This window comes from Rhineura floridana, chromosome 2 (assembly GCF_030035675.1).
Source record: "Rhineura floridana isolate rRhiFlo1 chromosome 2, rRhiFlo1.hap2, whole genome shotgun sequence".
In the NCBI taxonomy this organism is placed as follows: domain Eukaryota; kingdom Metazoa; phylum Chordata; class Lepidosauria; order Squamata; family Rhineuridae; genus Rhineura; species Rhineura floridana.
Window position 1 is genome coordinate 227050846 of NC_084481.1, and position 19538 is coordinate 227070383.

A 19538-nucleotide genomic window follows, 5' to 3' on the forward strand; every position below is an offset into this window, starting at 1 on the left:
ATGAGGCCTAACCAGTGCTGAATAGAGGGGAACTAATACTTCGCACGATTTGGAAACTATACTTCTGTTAATGCAGCCTAATATAGCATTTGCCTTTTTTGCAGCCACATCGCACTGTTGGCTCATATTCAGCTTGTGATCAACAACAATTCCAAGATCCTTCTCACATGTCGTATTGCTGGGCCAAGTATCCCCCATCTTATAACTGTGCATTTGGTTTCTTTTTCCTAAGTGTAGAACTTTGCATTTATCCCTGCTGAATTTCATTCTTTTCAGCCCAATGCTCCAGCTATCAAGGTCCCTTTGAATTTTGCTTCTGTCTTCCACGGTTTTAGCTGTGTTCCCCAATTTTGTATCATCTGCAAATTTGATAACCATGCTCTGTACCTCCTCATCCAAGTCGTTAATAAAAATGTTGAAGAGCACTGGGCCCAGGACCGAGCCCTGTGGTACCCCACTCGTTACTTCCACCCAGTTTAAGAAGGAACCATTGATAAGCACTCTCTGAGTACGATTCTGGAGCCAACTGTGGATCCACCTGATAGTTGTTCCATCCTGAAGAGGGCTAAAAATGGTGGGACAGTGCTGCAAGACTAGGGCAGCATGCTGCATGAACTAATAATAATAAAAAATAATAACATTTAGTAATAATAAATAACAGTTGTTTGGTGTAAAAAAGAAAGAATATGTCAGGGAATGCAGACTCACACATACCACACAACTTAAGTAGCTATGTGTGCTGCTTTGAGCATCTTGGAGGAACAGTAGGATAAATGGTAATTAAATAAAAATGGTTATATAGCTTTTTTAAAAAAAAGTTATAGGATTAGGCAAAACAGGGGAACTTGTCTGATTTGCGTATTTTATTCACTCAGCAGAGTTCAATTTTTCTTGGTTCAAAATTTAATGCAGGATTTTGATTTTATTCTTTTTCTTTAAAGTGCTAACTCTGAGAAGCTTTACTGACATGATGGCCCAGCCATCCTCCTTTTGGATACAGGGTGCAGAGGAAAGAACTTGGTAAAGGCATTGAGCAACAGGTCCAATTTTTAACTGGTGGATTTTTAAAAGTTATTTCTAGCTTTTTTTTCCCCTTGGAAGATTCTGGTCCTGGACATTTCGAGACCGTGTGGCTCATTTTCAACTAGCAATAACCCTCTTTTCCACAGTCCTGTTCAATGCAACAATCTTCATTTTAATTAGATGCATTTTCCCCTTCGTGCAATATTTCCTTTCCTTTTTCTTTTTCAACGCCTGCAAGACGACTAATAAAACTAAGCCTTCTCAACTCAGATTCATTACAAGCTATGAAACTTAGGCAGGAAGTGTAAGAGATAACCTCACAGCCTCACATAAAGCCAGCCAGGCAAGTACACACATACTTGGGGAGAGTCTTAGAAAACACCCCCCCAGGCAATCAAACATTGTCACTCTCATACACAAAGTCTTTTTCTCTGGATTAGAACGGAAAAATAAGACTCCACCAAAGTATAAAGACATTCAAGACCTATGAATTTAAACCAGGCTGCCCCTGTACTACACAGTACTGCCTTTTAGGTTGAGACCTATCCCAGTCTGCATCTGTGTTAGAATTGCTCAATATGTTTTTAAATAATGTTTTTAACCCTTTTTTAAAGTTTTTTTAAATGTTTTTCATGCTGTTTTGTTTTAATGTATTTTAAGATCTGTTTTTATGATGTTTTAAAGTGTTTTTCGCACTTTGTTTGCCGCCCTGGGCTCCTGCTGCGAGGAAGGGCGGGATACGAATTAAACAATAAATAAATAAATACATACATACATACTGAGGGGGAGTGTCTTTCTTTTAACTCACCAATGCATATTGCAAATTCGTGCCCCACTGAGCATCTTAATAATAAAAAATGTAGCTTATTTTACACCGAGGTGGGGAAGCCATGGCTCTCCAGATGTTGCTTTTGGATTTCCATCATCCTTGCCCATTGGCCATACTGGTCAGGACTGATGAGTGCTGAGTGTCCAACAACATCCGGAGGACCGAAGGTTTCCCATACCTCTTTTACACCAGTAATTAGGGGTCTACAAATGCACTGGCACATAGCCTTGGTCTGGCACATTATTTTTACCTTGGCAAGATGACCCACCCTTGTGTGGTACCTAAAAGCTCTTGCCAACTTCATACTGAGGTCAGACAGACCATGAAAGCAGACATAGGTCTTGTGGCTGTCCAAACCTCTAAAGCTAGTGCAAAATCTAGGGGACTGCATTTCTTATTCTGAGGAGATCCCCTCCCCTTCCCCACAGTTGCGCCAGGCATTGGAAGTGCTCCATGTGTCACAATCAAATACCCCACCCCACCGCAAGAGAAGATGGGGCAGTGCTAAGCACTAATTTGGGCACAAGGTGAACGGAAATTTGTGGGCCCATGCCAATAATAGTAAAAAATGAGCATCTAATTTCCACCCAGGAAATTATAACAAAGTCTGGGAGCTTTTAATAAGCTCCCAAGGTTCTAAACACTTGACTACACATTCAGAATAATCATGTGGTACAGCCCTATTGGGAATATACTACTTCAAACTGTAGGATACGAATGCTCCCTCACATTAAAAACACAGAACTCCCTGCATATAGTAAGTTGATACCTCAGGGAGAGGACTCAACTAACATTTTCTAGTGCCTTAGCACTAGTTTTCCTTTTTAAGCACTGGGAGTCTTTTGTTGTTTACTGCTATTGGAAGCAGTCATATGATCAAGCACCAAAGCAATCATATTTCCATGAGGAAAGATGCTAACATGCTACCAGTGCCAAGGGAGAACCATATACAGGCCCAACGCCAGAGGCTAGCCAGGTTGGGCACTGGCCAAGGGCCCCTGCCACTGAGAGGGACCCCCGCTGCTGGGGCTGGACAGATGTAACTCCTGCTCCGCAATCTGTGCTAGAATTGGGTTGCGGAGCTTGCGCCCTGCAACCCAATGCTTGCACAGATCACAGAGCGATGGCCACCCTCCCAGGCAACAGCCCCCACTGCCAGTGACGCAGGCTAGTTGCATAACTTCCTGTGGCACCATGGTACTGCGTCAGCATGCTGCATGTGCATGCTTGTCATCGCCCCAAATGGCAGGCATGTGCATGCTGTGTGCTAATCTGCTGATGTGTCTGGGCCTATTTAAGCCCCTGGTGGCAGTGGTGGCAGCTACCGCCGCCACCATCAAGGGTCCCTGCAGTCTGGTGCCCAAGGGCAATCTGGTGCTGGCCCTGACCATATATAACCAATAGGGTTTTAGTACTGCTACTAGTAGTGTTAAGATGCAATGTACTGCTAGTAACCACTCTCTATAAAGATATTCTGCACAACATGACACTTCAGGGTAATCCTCAGAAGTCCTGCCATACAGAATGCATTGCATTTTGAGACTCAGAAGGCATTAAAGGACAGCTCAGGAGATACAAATTGCTTATGAATTAACTGACATTTTTATATAAATGTCTTTGGGAAGAACAATCTAGACCTAATGACAGACTTTTGGAACAACTGTACCTGGTGCTTGTTTCATTACTGGAATTCCAAAGGACAATGTAAGACAAGTAGTATTGACTTTGATTTAACCTGTTATAAGTTGCTTTGGTTTGATATTTGTTACCTTCTTTTTCCCCCTCCTTGAATCAAGTTTAAAATCAATCACATTAAAGCAAAAAAAGAAGAGATCCAAACTGAAAAGAGAGCTGCCACCATCCATCCAAAGACACGCTCCCCACAGCTTTATGAGGATTGGACAATACAATTAGTCTGGAAATCTCTGGAAGAATGAACATGAATAAACCAATTTTGCTCATGATAGCTGAAGCGCTACTGGCATGAAACTCAGCACTTGGCTGATCAAGACAGAATCCAGGCAGGGAAATCCAATCCTCAAAATACCCTTCAACACCACACATTAAATTATACGTCTTAACGACATTTTATTCACTCATGTTCTTTTTTTCAACAAATTCCCCATAACTCTGTTCCCCAGAATGTTATTAATAAGGTTGCCATTTGGGCTTTCAGTTTGAAACAGCCATAATTATCTCCACTACTAGTAATATGTTCATATAGATCTTTAAAGTGATTCACATATATCAACAATCCTCACAGAGACCAGTATTAACCTCTTATTACAGAAAATGGTGGCTTGCTCAAGAGTATTCAACAAGTTTACAATAAAGGCAAGTTTTGAACCAGGGTCCTCTGAGCTCACGCTCAAAATTTACATTGTACAGTTCTTGGGACAGGGAACTTGTAAGCTGCTCTTGTTTCTTGTGAAAGAATAGCAAATCACACATTTTCCACATTTTTTGCAATAAACTAAGTGCTGTGTAAAGTGATGGTGCTGCAATAAATGCAATAAGAATTGTTGAAATATCAGGAAACAACTAAACCCTACTTTACTGGTAAGTCTTCTTCTAATCTGTTTAGGAGACATTGGCCTGGTTCAATCAGAATTCTAAGCCATTGTTTGTTTAACCTAACTATGGTTTGTTCGAATGTGCAAACCCAGTCCAGCAGACCTACTGTGGCTTGTCCCATCCCAGATGCTTGCCAAGCTACAAACATATGAGGCAAAAGCAGCTGGAAAACAAACCAGGCTTTGGAAAAACAAGCCATGGCTTGTTTGCTCATCAGTGAGCCAAACTGTGGTTTTGTTGAACAAACCATGATTAAAACAAACCATGGTTTAGCGTTATAAGCAAATGCAGCCACTAAGTATTTCTGATGCACAAAAGGAGTCCAAGATATAGAGAACAAACTCCAGTTTGCTACCCAAAAGCATTCCTAGACAAGTTCAACCACTTTAAACACTAACATATTTATTATGGCATAAGCTTTGACGGAGTACACTTTATCAACTGAATGGTGTTATCCTCAGTTGGTAGAGATGGGTGGATATGTCTATAAATACTCATAGGTATAGGCAAGTGGGATACAAGGCACTAGCAAATAAATTGTAAACAAAATGGTCACAACAAAAAAAGTACAGCCTATGATAACAATAATGGGCCTGACGGAAGGAGGCGCATGGGTTCCTTGGCAGAAGATTGGAATTTTTTGCCTCCCCAAGTACAGTACTTAAGCTTGTGTCTGACAAGGGCGCGAGCCAAAGGACAAGAGCAAACGGGCTCTTGTCCTGCAGCTCTCAGCTAAAGGTGAAGAGCTGGAGCAGAAGACACGAGAGGATAGTAATGGTGTGTCGATCTAGGCAGGAGGCGTATGGAGACAGAGGAGAAGACCTAAAATGGTTCCAGTACGTTAGTGGTGCCTTAGCTTTTGGTACACTTAGTTTTTTGCTGCCCTGGGAGGAAGGGCAGGATATAAATCTTAGTAGTAGTAGTGGTAGTAGTAGTAGTAGTAGTACACCAGCCTTCTGAAGGCATGGATGGCCACATAGTTGTAAGGAGTTTACTGTTTAATGGAAATGTACCACTTTCTCCAACTGTTTATGGTTTTGGTTAGATTGTTTTGGAATATTTATTTGTAGTTTTATTATTGATAAATTGTGGTTTTATATCTTATTACTGATGTATGTTGATATTTAATAATATTAATTGAGGTTTGACCTGTATTTTGTAATGATGTGACCAATTTATAATTATGTGGCTTACTTGTATGTAAACTGCTTTGAGGTCACTTATTGCAAAAGCAGCATATAAGTTCAAATACGGTAATAATATTTATTATTATTTTATTTATCTGTTAATAAAAGCTGGGCTCCAGGACTCCTAGAGTATGTGAAGCAATAAAAAGCACACCTCCATAAGTGCATTCCATAGAGAAGGAGGGGTCTTGGACGCCATCTAGCCCAACCTACTGCTTGAAACAGGAAGTCCATAGCTTGGGCAACCCCAACAGACAGCTGCCCAGAATATACTTAAAAGACCTCTAGAACCCACCAACTCATCTAGATTAGGAGAGGGCAGGCTTCCAACACCTCTAGGACAGGGGACACCTTGTGGATCTACTTGCTTTTAACTAGAACCCCAACCAGAGATCTACCAACCAGAGATAGATGCAAAATATTATTTATTTATTTATTGCATTTATATCCTTTTCTCCAAGGAACTCAAGGTGGCGTACATGGTTCTCCCCCTCCTCATTTAATCCCTGCAAAACCCTACGAGGTAGGTTAGGCTGAGAGGCAGTGATTAGCCCAAGGTCACCTAGTGAGCTTCATGGCTGAGGGGGGATTTGAATCCTGGTCTCCTAGGTCCTAGTCCAACACCCTAATCACTACACCACACATATAATTAGATTTTTAAAACTATTATTTTAAAACTGCGTCTCTGAGCACATTTGAAACCTTGAAATTTCTTTTTCAGTGCCAGAACTAAACAAAGCTCATACAGTACGCCTTTCACACATATACTCCCAGTTAGCTTTCTTCATTTCAGCAGCTTAATTTAGCTGGGAAATGTCATTTTGTTGTCGCTATAGTTAAACAGACAGAAACCCTTGCAGATCTCTTAAAAATCATCATGAGATCTCTGAAAAGATCATAAACGATGTCATGCACACTCCTGAACTAGATTAAATTGTTTCCACTGTCAAACTGCTCTTAGCATTAAGAAATTTCTCCTAAAGTTCAACTGAAATCTGCCCCCTTGTAAATTTATGGAGAGAGGGCCTTTTCAGTGGTGGGCATACTTATAGAACTCCCTCTCCAGAGAGGCTCATCTGGTCCTTTTAGCACCTTTTTATTTTCCCAGATACTTTTTAAACACTGTTTTACATGGTTTGCTATTGCTGACTTCTCTCTTCGTTTATAGTTATTTTTTTAATGATGGTTTTTAAACTATATTGTTCACTGCCCAGAGACCATTAGTTATTGGGCAATAAACAAATGCTGTAAATAAATAAAATAAAGCCCATCACATCTAGTCCTGTCCCCCGAGGTGGCAGAGAACAAGACTTTCCTCTGTTCTATGCGACAGTTCTTCAGATATTTCATTAGCATCATCCCAGTCCCCGTCAATCTTCATTTCTCCAAGCTAAGCATAGCCAGTTTGTTTAACCTTTCCTCAAAGGGCTTCTTTTCCAGCCCCCTGGATCATCTTTGTTGCCCTTCTCTGAACCCATCCCAGTCTGACTGCCCTGCATCCTTGTTGAGAGTGCAGTACCCAGACTGCTGCAGGGGTGAAACTGTGCTGGGACCATCAAGGGGCAAGCTTTTCCAGCTGCCTTGCCCCACCTCTCTGCCTGCACCTTATCAGGAGGAGCTGCAAACTGGGCGGTACTGCTGCAGAGGTGAGACTGTGCTGAGACCAGTTTGTCCACCTGCTTTGACCCTTCACCCCTGCTCTTAGTGACATTTTACTGGGGACTGTCCTTTACCAGGAAGATGAATGCTTTTGGTTTTTAGCTGTTGTTGCTTTTTAGAAATGCTAGGATTTTGTTGGCTTGAATTTTTGTAAATAGTATTTTTATTTGTATTTTGTATTTGTGTTTTTCAATTTGTGTGTAAGCCACCTTGGGGGACTTTTTGGCCAAAAGGCAGCCTAGAAATAAACCATAACATAACTAGTTACAGTACTGCACCAGAGGAATGACTGGTAGTGCATTTCTGTAACCACAGCACAACTCCATATCTGTCTGTGATCAAGAAGCAGATGTTCAGGGGATAACAACACCAGAAGCTACCTTATACTGAATCAGGCCATTGGTCCATCTAGCTCAGTATTGTCCAAGAACATCAGCAGCTGCCTTATACCGAGTCCATCTAGCTCAGTATTATCTATACTAACTGGCAGCAGCTCTCCAGCATTTCAGACAGGAACTTTTCCCAGGGGACCCCACACATCAAAATTGGAACTTTCCGCATACTAGGCATAAGACTGTCAGAAAAGCCCTGCTGGATCAGGCCAAAGGACAACCTGGCCCAGCATCTTGTTCTCACAGCAGCCAATGAGATATAGGAACCCCGTAAATAAGCAGTGTGAGTGGTTAAGATGTTGGACTATGACCTAAGAGACAAGGGTTCGAATCCCCACTCACCATGAAACTCACTGGGTGGTCTCGTCCCTGTCTCTCAGCCTAACCTACCTCACAGGGTTGTCATGAGGATAAAATTGAGAGGTTGGGAGCCATGCACACCACCTTGAGCTCCTTGGAGGAAAGGTGGGCTATAATAACAATAACAATAATATAGGACCCGACTGCAACAGCACTCTCCTCACCTGTGATTCCTAGTATTCGAGGGCAACAGTGGAATTGCCAGTGAGCTACGGTCCTTGCCTAAGGAGTGTGGCTTCTAAACAGACACGGATTCCCATCATCCTTATTTTTAAAAATAAAAATAACCAACCAGTAGCTATCGATGTTCTCTGCTTCCTTGCATCTCACGCTCCCCACTCATCCCCAAGACAAGCAGCACTTACAGCGTGTGCCCGCAGACGTTGACCATCAGCTTGAGAGAGGGGTTCCTGTACTTAGTGGTCTTGCACCGGGGGCAACCCTGGTCATCCATGATGACGAGCCCCCCTCGCAACCGGATCCGCCGCTGCCACTCCTCGCTGCTCCTCAGCTGTCCCAAGCAGCGCCTGAGAGCGGCGTCCCTCCGCAAACAACGACCGGGCGGGCGCTCGAGCTGCGAAACAGCCGTTCCGCTTAAAGACGAGGAGAACGTGGTTGGCTGGGGATCTCCCACCGCGGTCAGCGAAAGAGCCAACGTCTTTGTCGGCTGTCTAGAGAAAGAATCGGCGGGGACGGCCACTGGCAGGCTTGGGAAGGGAGGCGGAAATCGAAGGATGTCTTGCACTGGCTGTTAAAGCCGAGAAGAGCGCCGGGCGCAGGTTCAGTGTTAAAGGCCACGAAGGCCAAGCGGGTCTCTGCCCCGCTTGCAGTCTTCCTTACATTAGAAAAGGCAGCGTGGCCGAGAGAGACCCCAACAAAGACATAGCAAGCCACGCGACCCAAACATGGCCATGTTTACTCAGGAGTAAGCCGTGATGTCTTAGGCTGCAATCCAATATACGCTTACCTGGGAGTAAGTCCCACTGAACCCAGGAGCTTACTTCTGAGCAAACATGTATTGGATTGTAGCCTTAAATTCGGCTCAGTTCCAGTGTGGTGTAGTGGTTAACTTGTTGGACAAGGAGATGGGAGACCAGGGTTCAAATCCCCACTCAGCCAGGAAGGTTGCTGGGTGACCTCCAGCCACTCACAATCTCTCAGCCTGACCTACCTCACAGGGTTGTGGTGAGGATAAAATAGAAAGGGAGAACCATGTACACCACCTTAAGCTCCTTGGGGAAAGGTGGGATATAAGTGGAATAATAATAATAATACTTTCCAGGTTACAGCACAACCCTTATTATGTCTACTCAGATGTAAGTCCTATTTAATTCAATAGCGCTTACTCCCTGGAAAATGGGGTTAGGATTGCAGCCTTACAATGCAATCTTATGCATCTTTATTTTATTTTTATTTATGAGAAAATGAAATGGACTGCCTTCAAGTCGATTCCGACTTACAGGCAACCCTATGAATAGGGTTTTCATGGTAAGCGGTATTCAGAGGAGGTTTACCATTGCCTTCCTCTGAGACTGAGGCAGTGACTGGCCCAAGGTCACCCAGTGAGCTTCATGGCTGTGTGGGGATTCGAACCTTGATTTCCCAGATCGTAGTCACACCTTAACCACTACACCACACTGGCGTACAAGTATTTATATGCCACCCTCTCACCAAACATCTGGGCAATGCGCAGAAACATAAAACATTTCAAACAATACAAAACAATAATTAAAATGGCTGGCACTCAAAAACATTTAAAACATCTGCACACACACAAATTCAAGAGATGCCTGAAAGTCAAAAGCCAGGATGCCTGATGAATCTCTACTGGAAGAGTATTAAGAACATAAGAACAGAAGAAGAGCCTGCTGGATCAGGCCAGTGGCCCATCTAGTCCAGCATCCTGTTCTCACAGTGGCCAACCAGGTGCCTGGGGGAAGCCCGCAAGCAGGACCCGAGTGCAAGAACACTCTCCCCTCCTGAGGCTTCCGGCAACTGGTTTTCAGAAGCATGCTGCCTCTGACTAGGGTGGCAGAGCACAGCCATCATGGCTAGTAGCCATTGATAGCCCTGTCCTCCATGAATTTGTCTAATCTTCTTTTAAAGCCATCCAAGCTGGTGGCCATTACTGCATCTTGTGGGAGCAAATTCCATAGTTTAACTATGCGCTGAGTAAAGAAGTACTTCCTTTTGTCTGTCCTGAATCTTCCAACATTCAGCTTCTTTGAATGTCCACGAGTTCTAGTATTATGAGAGAGGGAGAAGAACTTTTCTCTATCCACTTTCTCAATGCCATGCATAATTTGATACACTTCTATCATGTCTCCTCTGACCCGCCTTTTCTCTAAACTAAAAAGCCCCAAATGCTGCAACCTTTCCTCGTAAGGGAGTCGCTCCATCCCCTTGATCATTCTGGTTGCCCTCTTCTGAACCTTTTCCAACTCTAGAATATCCTTTTTGAGATGAGGCGACCAGAACTGTACACAGTATTCCAAATGCGGCCGCACCATAGATTTATACAACGGCATTATGATATCGGCTGTTTTATTTTCAATACCTTTCCTAATTATTGCTAGCATGGAATTTGCCTTTTTCACAGCTGCCGCACACTGGGTCGACATTTTCATCGTGCTGTCCACTACAACCCCGAGGTCTCTCTCCTGGTCGGTCACCGCCAGTTCAGACCCCATGAGCGTATATGTGAAATTAAGATTTTTTGCTCCAATATTTATAATTTTACACTTGTTTATATTGAATTGCATTTGCCATTTTTCCGCCCGTTCACTCAGTTTGGAGAGGTCTTTTTGGAGCTCTTCGCAATCCCTTTTTGTTTTAACAACCCTGAACAATTTAGTGTCGTCAGCAAACTTGGCCACTTCACTGCTCACTCCTAATTCTAGGTCATTAATGAACAAGTTGAAAAGTACAGGTCCCAATACCGATCCTTGAGGGACTCCACTTTCTACAGCCCTCCATTGGGAGAACTGTCCGTTTATTCCTACTCTCTGCTTTATGCTTCTTAACCAATTCCTTATCCACAAGAGGACCTCTCCTCTTATTCCATGACTGCTAAGCTTCCTCAGAAGCCTTTGGTGAGGTACCTTGTCAAACGCTTTTTGAAAGTCTAAGTACACTATATCCACTGGATCACCTCTATCTATATGCTTGTTGACACTCTCAAAGAATTCTAATAGGTTACTGAGACAGGACTTTCCCTTGCAGAAGCCATGCTGGCTCTGCTTCAGCAAGGCTTGTTCTTCTATGTGCTTGGTTAATCTAGCTTTAATAATACTTTCTACCAGTTTTCCAGGGACAGAAGTTAAGCTAACTGGCCTGTAATTTCCGGGATCCCCTCTGGATCCCTTTTTGAAGATTGGTGTTACATTTGCCACTTTCCAGTCCTCAGGCACGGAGGAGGACCCAAGGGACAATTTACATATTTTAGTTAGCAGATCAGCAATTTCACCTTTGAGTTCTTTGAGAACTCTCGGGTGGATGCCATCCGGGCCCGGTGATTTGTCAGTTTTTATATTGTCCATTAAGCTTAGAACTTCCTCTCTCGTTACCACTATTTGTCTTAGTTCCTCAGAATCCCTTCCTGCAAATGTTAGTTCAGGTTCAGGGATCTGCCCTATATCTTCCACTGTGAAGACAGATGCAAAGAATTCATTTAGCTTCTCTGCAATCTCCTTATCGTTCTTTAGGACACCTTTGACTCCCTTATCATCCAAGGGTCCAATTGTCTCCCTAGATGGTCTCCTGCTTTGAATGTATTTATAGAATTTGTTGTTGTTGGTTTTTATGTTCTTAGCAATGCGCTCCTCAAATTCTTTTTTAGCATCCCTTATTGTCTTCTTGCATTTCTTTTGCCAGAGTTTGTGTTCTTTTTTATTTTCTTCATTCGGACAAGACTTCCATTTTCTGAAGGAAGACTTTTTGCCTCTAAGAGCTTCCTTGACTTTGCTCGTTAACCATGCTGGCATCTTCTTGGCCCTGGCGGCACCTTTTCTGATCTGCGGTATGCACTCCAGTTGAGCTTCTAATATAGTGTTTTTAAACAACTTCCAAGCATTTTCGAGTGATGTGACCCTCTGGACTTTGTTTTTCAGCTTTCTTTTGACCAATCCCCTCATTTTTGTGAAGTTTCCTCTTTTGAAGTCAAATGTGACCGTGTTGGATTTTCTTGGCAATTGGCCAGTTACATGTATGTTTAATTTAATAGCACTGTGGTCACTGCTCCCAATCGGTTCAACAACACTTACATCTCGCACCAGGTCCCGGTCCCCACTGAGGATTAAGTCCAGGGTTGCCGTCCCTCTGGTCGGTTCCATGACCAACTGATCTAGGGAATAGTCATTTAGAATATCTAGAAACGTTGCTTCTTTGTCATGACTGGAACACATATGCAGCCAGTCTATGTCCGGGTAGTTGAAGTCGCCCATTACTACCACATTTCCTAGTTTGGATGCTTCCTCAATTTCATATCTCATCTCAAGGTCTCCCTGAGCATTTTGATCAGGGGGACGATAGATCGTTCCCAGTATTAAGTCCCTCCTGGGGCACGGTATCACCACCCACAACGATTCTGTGGAGGAGTCTGCCTCTTTTGGGGTTTCGAGCTTGCTGGGTTCAATGTCTTCTTTCACATATAGAGCGACTCCGCCACCAATACGTCCTTCCCTGTCCTTCCGATATAGTTTATATCCAGGGATAACCGTATCCCACTGGTTTTCTCCATTCCACCAGGTCTCCGTTATGCTCACTATATCAATGCTCTTCTCTAAGACCAAGCACTCCAGTTCTCCCATCTTGGTTCGGAGGCTCCTAGCATTAGCATACAGGCACTTGTAAGCAGTGTCTCTCTTCAAGTGTCTTTGGCACTTGTGGTTAGGCCTGTGGTAATTTTGCTCTTCTGAATTTATATCCTGTGCCCCTGCTCTCACAATGCCTACTTCTAGGCCTACCCCTTTTAAAATTTCATCATTTCTTTGGTTTTTATCCCAGGGGGGAGGTTTATTCCGAACCGGACCTTTCTCAGCTCCTGTCGGGTTTCCCCCCTCAGTCAGTTTAAAAGCTGCTCTGCTACCTTTTTAATTTTAAGTGCCAGCAGTCTGGTTCCATTCTGGTTCAAGTGGAGCCCGTCCCTTTTGTACAGGCCCGGCTTGTCCCAAAATGTTCCCCAGTGCCTAACAAATCCGAACCCTTCCACCCGACACCATCGTCTCATCCACGCATTGAGACTGCGAAGCTGGGCCTGTCTGGCTGGTCCTGCGTGTGGAACCGGTAGCATTTCAGAGAAAGCCACCTTGGAGGTCCTGGCTTTCAGCATCCTACCTAGCAACCTAAATTTTGCTTCCAGGACCTCACGGCTGCATTTCCCCATGTCGTTGGTGCCAACGTGCACCACGATCACTGACTCCTTCCCAGCACTGTCTACCAAACTATCTAAACGACGGGCGATATCCGCAACCTTCGCACCAGGCAGGCAAAATACCTTGCAGTCTACACGCCCATCACACACCCCACTGTCTGTGTTCCTAATGATCGAATCACCCACTACAAGGATCCCTCCACCCTCTGGAGATATATCCTCGGCACGAGAGGATAGCTGCTCATCCCCCAAGGAATGGGTCCCTTCTAAGGGATCGTTTCCCTCTTCCTCAGCTGGATGCTCTCCTTCCCCGAGACCATCGTTCTCCATGATAGCAGGAGAGCTATCATCGTTGGAGTGGGACACTGCTATAACGTCCCTGAAGGCCTCCTCCACACACCTCTCTGCCTCTCTCAGCTTTTCCAGGTCCGCCACCTTGGCCTCAAGGAAATGAAGACGTTCCCGGAGAGCCAGGAGCTCATTGCACCGAGAGCACACCCACGACTTCTGTCCAACAGGCAGATAGTCGTACATGCTGCAGGCGGTGCAAAACACTGGAAAGCCCCCCCACCCCTGCTGGCTTCTTACCTGCATAGTTTTGTTTAAGGTTTATTACGTCAATGGGTTGGAGACTGCGGTTTAGTTGAGGTCAGGGAACAGACGGGCAGAGTGGTGGGGCCCTGGCCTCCTCGCCCTGCTGCCGAACTCGCTCTGCTGCTTAACTCCCCTTGAAGCTTTGTCAGCTGGGGCCTTGACACTTCGTCAGCTGGGGCTCCCTCTAGCTCGTGGAGCCTCAGCATGGAGGATTCAGCGTGGATTCCACAGCATGGGACTAACACACTAAATATATAAATAAATTTTAATTTGATTTTTTTTTGCTTAATTGCTCAGAAGCAGTCCCGCTGTGTTCAATAGCAATTAGCCCATCCTAGTAAGTCAGTTTAGGATAGGACTAACGTCCTAGTGTTGAATTCCTAATCTAGTAGACTTTAGCTCCTATGATTGAGGTTAGACAAGATTTCAGTGCACTCTCTTAAGAGTTCTATTTCCTGCAAGTTTATTCAGAAGTAAACCCCTTGGATTTCAACAGGATAGACCCAAGGAAATGTGCATAGGATGACAGCAACAGTTGACCATTTGGTAAGAATTACCCAGTTGTTAAGACAAGACCAGACAGGACTGTGGTAGTGCAATCCTATACTGAACTCACTCCTTAGGTAAGTGAACATAGGATTGCAGCTTAAAACACTTTGTGCCTTGAAGGCTGGAGTGCTATGCAGAGCTCAGGAACTTAAATCAGCTGATTTCAATTGATTTAGGTGCTCCAGCTTTGCTTATGATCTGCTGCTAGCTTGTACATTTCCATTCCTTGATCTGCAAAGTCCTATGGACTCTTATTTGGGCATAAATAAGCTCGCTGATGTAACTGGGATATACTTCCAAGTGAACGTGCATTAATAAGATAAGGCTACATGGCTCACTTATTCATTTATTCTTTCCGTAATTTATATACCTCAACACCCTATACAAAAAGGTTATAAAAAAGATACAGTGTAGATAGCATCCGTGGAAATCAACCATAAAATTTACTCCCATTACTTGGAAACACCTTCAGAATAAACACGCACAGGTTTAGAGATGGACAAGTCATATGCTGAGTCAGACCACTGGTCCATCCAGCTCAGTATTGTCCCCACTGATTGGCACTTGCTCTCCAGGATTTCAGGCAGGGTGCTCTCCCAGCCTTGCCTGAAGATGCCGGGGATTGAACCTGGGACCTGCTACATGTAGAGCAGACACTCTACCACTGAGTTACAGCCCTTCCCCATCCAATAGCCAGAAATTGACATATCAGTGTGATGGGGAGGGGGCAAAGACAATGGTGGTACAGCTGTTACCATGAAGCTTCTCCAAGAGCTCTTCAGGCAGGCCTATGGGATCACTGGGGTGGGTATTAACGTAAGATGGTCTTTAGATGAGATGTTATGATATTAATAATGTGATGATTATGTATATGAGGAGATCGTATTTTATATTGTATTTTATATTGTACGTCGCCCAGAGTGTCCATTCAGTCGGACAGATGGGCGTCTGCTAAATAAAATTTTATTATTATTTATTAAGAGCTTTGGATTAGCTACTTATTAATTCCCTGTCTTGAGCTGCAATTATGGCTGCAGTCCTATGCATATGTTCAGTAGTGTGGTGGCAAATTCAGAAGTGCAGGGTCCCTTCGTAATTGTCACGCCATTCCACCTCACAGCCATCGACTTGAAGGCAGTCCCTGTCCCTTTTCTACCATTACAGAATTATAGGACCAGAATAAAACTGCTGTGTGCATAGGCTAACCCCATCACTCTGCCTCTTTCTCTCCCTCTGGGGGCTAAACGTTGCCAGAAATGTTTTGATTTTTAGAACTCTTAAAGGAAGCCAAGTGTGGGATTAAGATCTTTTGCCACCAAGCTCACTTCTCATTTACCCTAGGAGCCAATCAGCATGAAAGGGGAGGCTGTGTTAGCTAATAAGAAGAGTCTTCTCAGTGACTGACTCACCACCTTTTGTTCTGATTGGCTCCAATCAGCACCAGACAAGGAAGCATATTGTTAGCCAAGTGAGAAGACTCTTCTCAGTGGCTAACACACCCTTTCATACCAATTGGCTTGTACGTAGGGCCCCTGCTCCCAGAAAAGTAAGGGGTTTATGACCCCCACTCCTGATGGCTACACCATTGCATATGTTTACTTGATATGTGTGTGTGTATGTGCATAATGTAAATTCAGGTATAGAAATTAAGGTATACCAGGTATATAAATCCCTTCTCTTGGAGAGTTTTTAAATATTAAGCTGTTTATAAATGCTTTTAGATACATAAATATGTGTAAGTGTAAGGTACATGTACCTGGGAAGGGCATAGCTCCTCAGTGGTCGAGAGTCCGCCTGGCATGCAGAAGGGCCCAATCCCCAGCCTCTCCGGGTGGGAGTTTGTAAGCCTGGTGGCAGAGCCTATGTGAGCTTCTTTGGCAGACAAACCTGAAAAGCAGAATAAAAAAATACAAAAAAAGTGGGAGACTGTTCAAAATACTCTGTTCTCCCATTGGAAATCACAGGGTTGTGCAGCCCAGCCCTATGAACATTTACTCAGAAGGAACTCCAGCCATCTTTACTGTGGAGCTTACTCCCGAGTAAGTATCTACAAACAGGCTGATCCTGCACATGTTTAGTCTGATGTCTACCCTACTGAATTCAAAGTGTCTTACAGTACAAGCTTATTGCCCATCCACTCAGAGGTGAACCACCCAGAGATCTTCGGCTATTGGGCGGTATAGAAATATAATTAATAAATAAAAATAAAATAAATAAATAAGCTCCGCTGTTTTCAGTGAGGCTTACTCCCAGGTAAGGGTGCATAGGATCGCAGCCTTATTCGCTAGCATGGTTTCTCAAAAGAAAGTTCCACTTGGTTCAATGGGACTTCCAGTGAAGTATACACAATGCACAGGACTGCACTGGCATAAGTGTGCATGGAGCACTAGTCTGGAACAGGGGTGCTTAAAAGCTCCAGGGATCCATTCACACGCTAAATATTCATACTTGGATCTGAGAGAGATTAACGCTACCCTAGATTCACGCGGCAGAGAAGTGGATGTTCAGATCTTACCTGAACTGGAGATCGTGCGAGTGCCCCGGAGGAAAAGGCATTAGAACTATTAGCCAGACCCGAGTTTTAGTTTGTACTGAACTCTTCAGGCGTCCGATGTGTCTTAAATCACCCGGTTGCCCCGACGTCATTCCTTGGCAGATCGCACCCCCAGTGTCTGATGTGCTTACTGGGACAGGTGCTGGTGCTGTAGCTAAAGGCTTGGTATTGTCCGTCAAATACTAAGAGTACATCCACGGATTTCGGAGGGGGCTTTTACTCCCAAACACAGTGGGTTAGGATTGCAGCTTGCAAAGAATCCCGCCCCGCAGTGATCTATTGCTAATCAGCGGTGGGGGAAAATCTTTGGCCCTCCAGATGTTGCTGAAGGACAACGCCCCAGCAAGCATGGCCGGTGAGAAGGGATGATGGGAGTTGTAGTTCAGCAACATCTGGAAGGCCAAAGGTTCCCCTCCCCAACTACGGAGGGAAACCCACAGTTCCCAGAATTCTTTGGGGGAAATCACGTGCTTTAAATGTGCACTGGATGTGCGTGGCAGATCCACACCATATGTTTAAAGCACATCCAACGCTCATTTAGAGCACATGACTTCCCCCAAAGAATTCTGGGAACTGTGGGTTTCCCTTCACAGAGCTACAAATTCTCAGCACACTTAACAAACTACCAGGATTCTTGGGGGGAAGGCATGTGCTTTCAACCTTGGATCAGAGCTTGGAAAAGTTACTTTTTTGAACTACAACTCCCATCAGCCCAATCCAGTGACCATGCTGGCTGGGGCTAATGGGAGTTGTAGTTCAAAAAAGTTGGATGTGATTTAATTGTATGGTGTGCACCTTATGGAATTAAAGTACTTTTTTTGTCTTAAACACACCCACACACCTGTGTTTATGAAGACATATTATCATTTCAATAGCAGCGCATAGGGCTGAGGAAGAAGAGATCTTTAGGGCAGAGACAGGGAATTTGTAGCCCTCCAGGTGCTGTTGGACATTCAACTCCCAGCAGCCAGCATGGCCAGTGGTTAGCGATGATGAGAGATGGAGCCCAGGGCCAGCAACATCTAGAGGGCCACAGGTTCCTCACCCTTGCTGTAAGAGATGGACTCAGTACATGACTGGCTGGGGCTGAGCTATGAGAGCCTGGGAATCACTGCCTAAGGGCTTTATGGATCGCATCTGCCTTGGCAGCAACCCACAAGGCAGCTGTGAATCTGTTGGATTAATCCAGACAGAGGGAGCAGAGTGAAACATCTTACACAAAATAAATTGGTGGCTTCTTGTCCAGAACAATAACAGCAGTTTTTAAATGAGGAAAGCGCTGTACAATCTGTACAGTGCAGGCTTTCCATTTTCAAATTAAATGGCACACAATCCCAATTTTAAAAATGCATGTGTAGGATTGTCAGTTTGTTATTCTTTCCCATTCAAAAAAATTATGTGAAATGGGTGTCCATGTCCGATTCACAACTCTGCTGCAGTGAGCTGAAAACAAGAGCAATTATCCATTGTATCCGTCAGTGAAACAAAATATGTTTTAGGATAATTAAAGAGGTCTAGAAGTCATCTCAGTCAGAGTCGGCTGATCAAAGATACACTAGAAACAAAAACAAAACCTGAGAAGATCATAGCTTTTTTGATTTCATTTCTGTATGTTACTATCAAGACTCAAGAGCCTCTTCTTCAACAGCTCCCAGGGAAGGCTGCAATCCTATTTGTGCTTATCTGGGAGTAAATCCCTTTACAGTTAATGGAATTTTTTTCTGAGTAGATATGTATAGGATTGTGCTCTTAAGTCCCATTGCACTTTAATCGGTGCAGATATTCATAGGATCAGGCTGCATTAAATTGTAGCCTGATCCTAAACGTGTTGGGATTCCAGCCTATAAATTTAGGGAGTTTTAGTTGGACTCCAGCTCCCATCAGCCCCAGCAAGCATGGCCATTGGCCAGGGATGATGGGAGTTGTAGTTCAAAAAAAACACCTGGAGGGCACCACTTGGCTACCCCTGACAGACTCCATTCTGAGAACCCAGAAAAAAGAGCAGCAGTCAGAAGTTCAGCGTTATATAGACAGCATAAAGCCATGCTAGCTGAGGCTGCTGGGAGTTGTAGTCCAAAACATCTTGGATGGTACCAGGTTGGGGAAGGATGGCATAAAAGTTATTATTTATTTATTTAATTATTTAATTTATTATTTTATTATTTGAACTCAGTAGAACTTGCGTCCAGGTAAGCATGCATAACCTCCATCTGTGCATCATTCAGGGCTATGTAGAATAAGCACCATTCAGATCCTTACCCTAACAGCCATTTGTGGCTCTGTGTTTTAAACTTTGTTGTTTTACAAATATTTGTGTGTGTTTTATTTACTGATGCATTTTGTTGTTTTGTAGATTATCCTGAACCTTTAGGAGGGTGATTAATAAATATAAATAAGTAAATAGTAGCAGTAATATCCCGCTCAACAGGTCAATTTGGCAAGTCTC

The 19538-nt window shown here is 44.0% G+C and overlaps 1 protein-coding gene across 8 annotated transcripts in view; it reads right to left on the bottom strand.

Moving 5' to 3' along the window:
- MNAT1 (MNAT1 component of CDK activating kinase) overlaps positions 1 to 8759 on the bottom strand; it is a 207814-nt gene extending 199055 nt beyond the window's left edge. For 4 of the 8 annotated variants that reach the window (XM_061612414.1, XM_061612415.1, XM_061612413.1 and 1 more), the window contains exon 1: positions 8390 to 8759. In XM_061612414.1, the coding sequence (XP_061468398.1) occupies positions 8390 to 8478 (89 nt within the window). In that variant the 5' untranslated portion in view covers positions 8479 to 8759. The remainder of the gene's footprint in view (positions 1 to 8389) is intronic. The other 4 variants (XM_061612409.1, XM_061612410.1, XM_061612408.1 and 1 more) reach the window with 2 other exon arrangements.
- Between the last annotated feature and the right edge of the window lie 10779 nt (positions 8760 to 19538).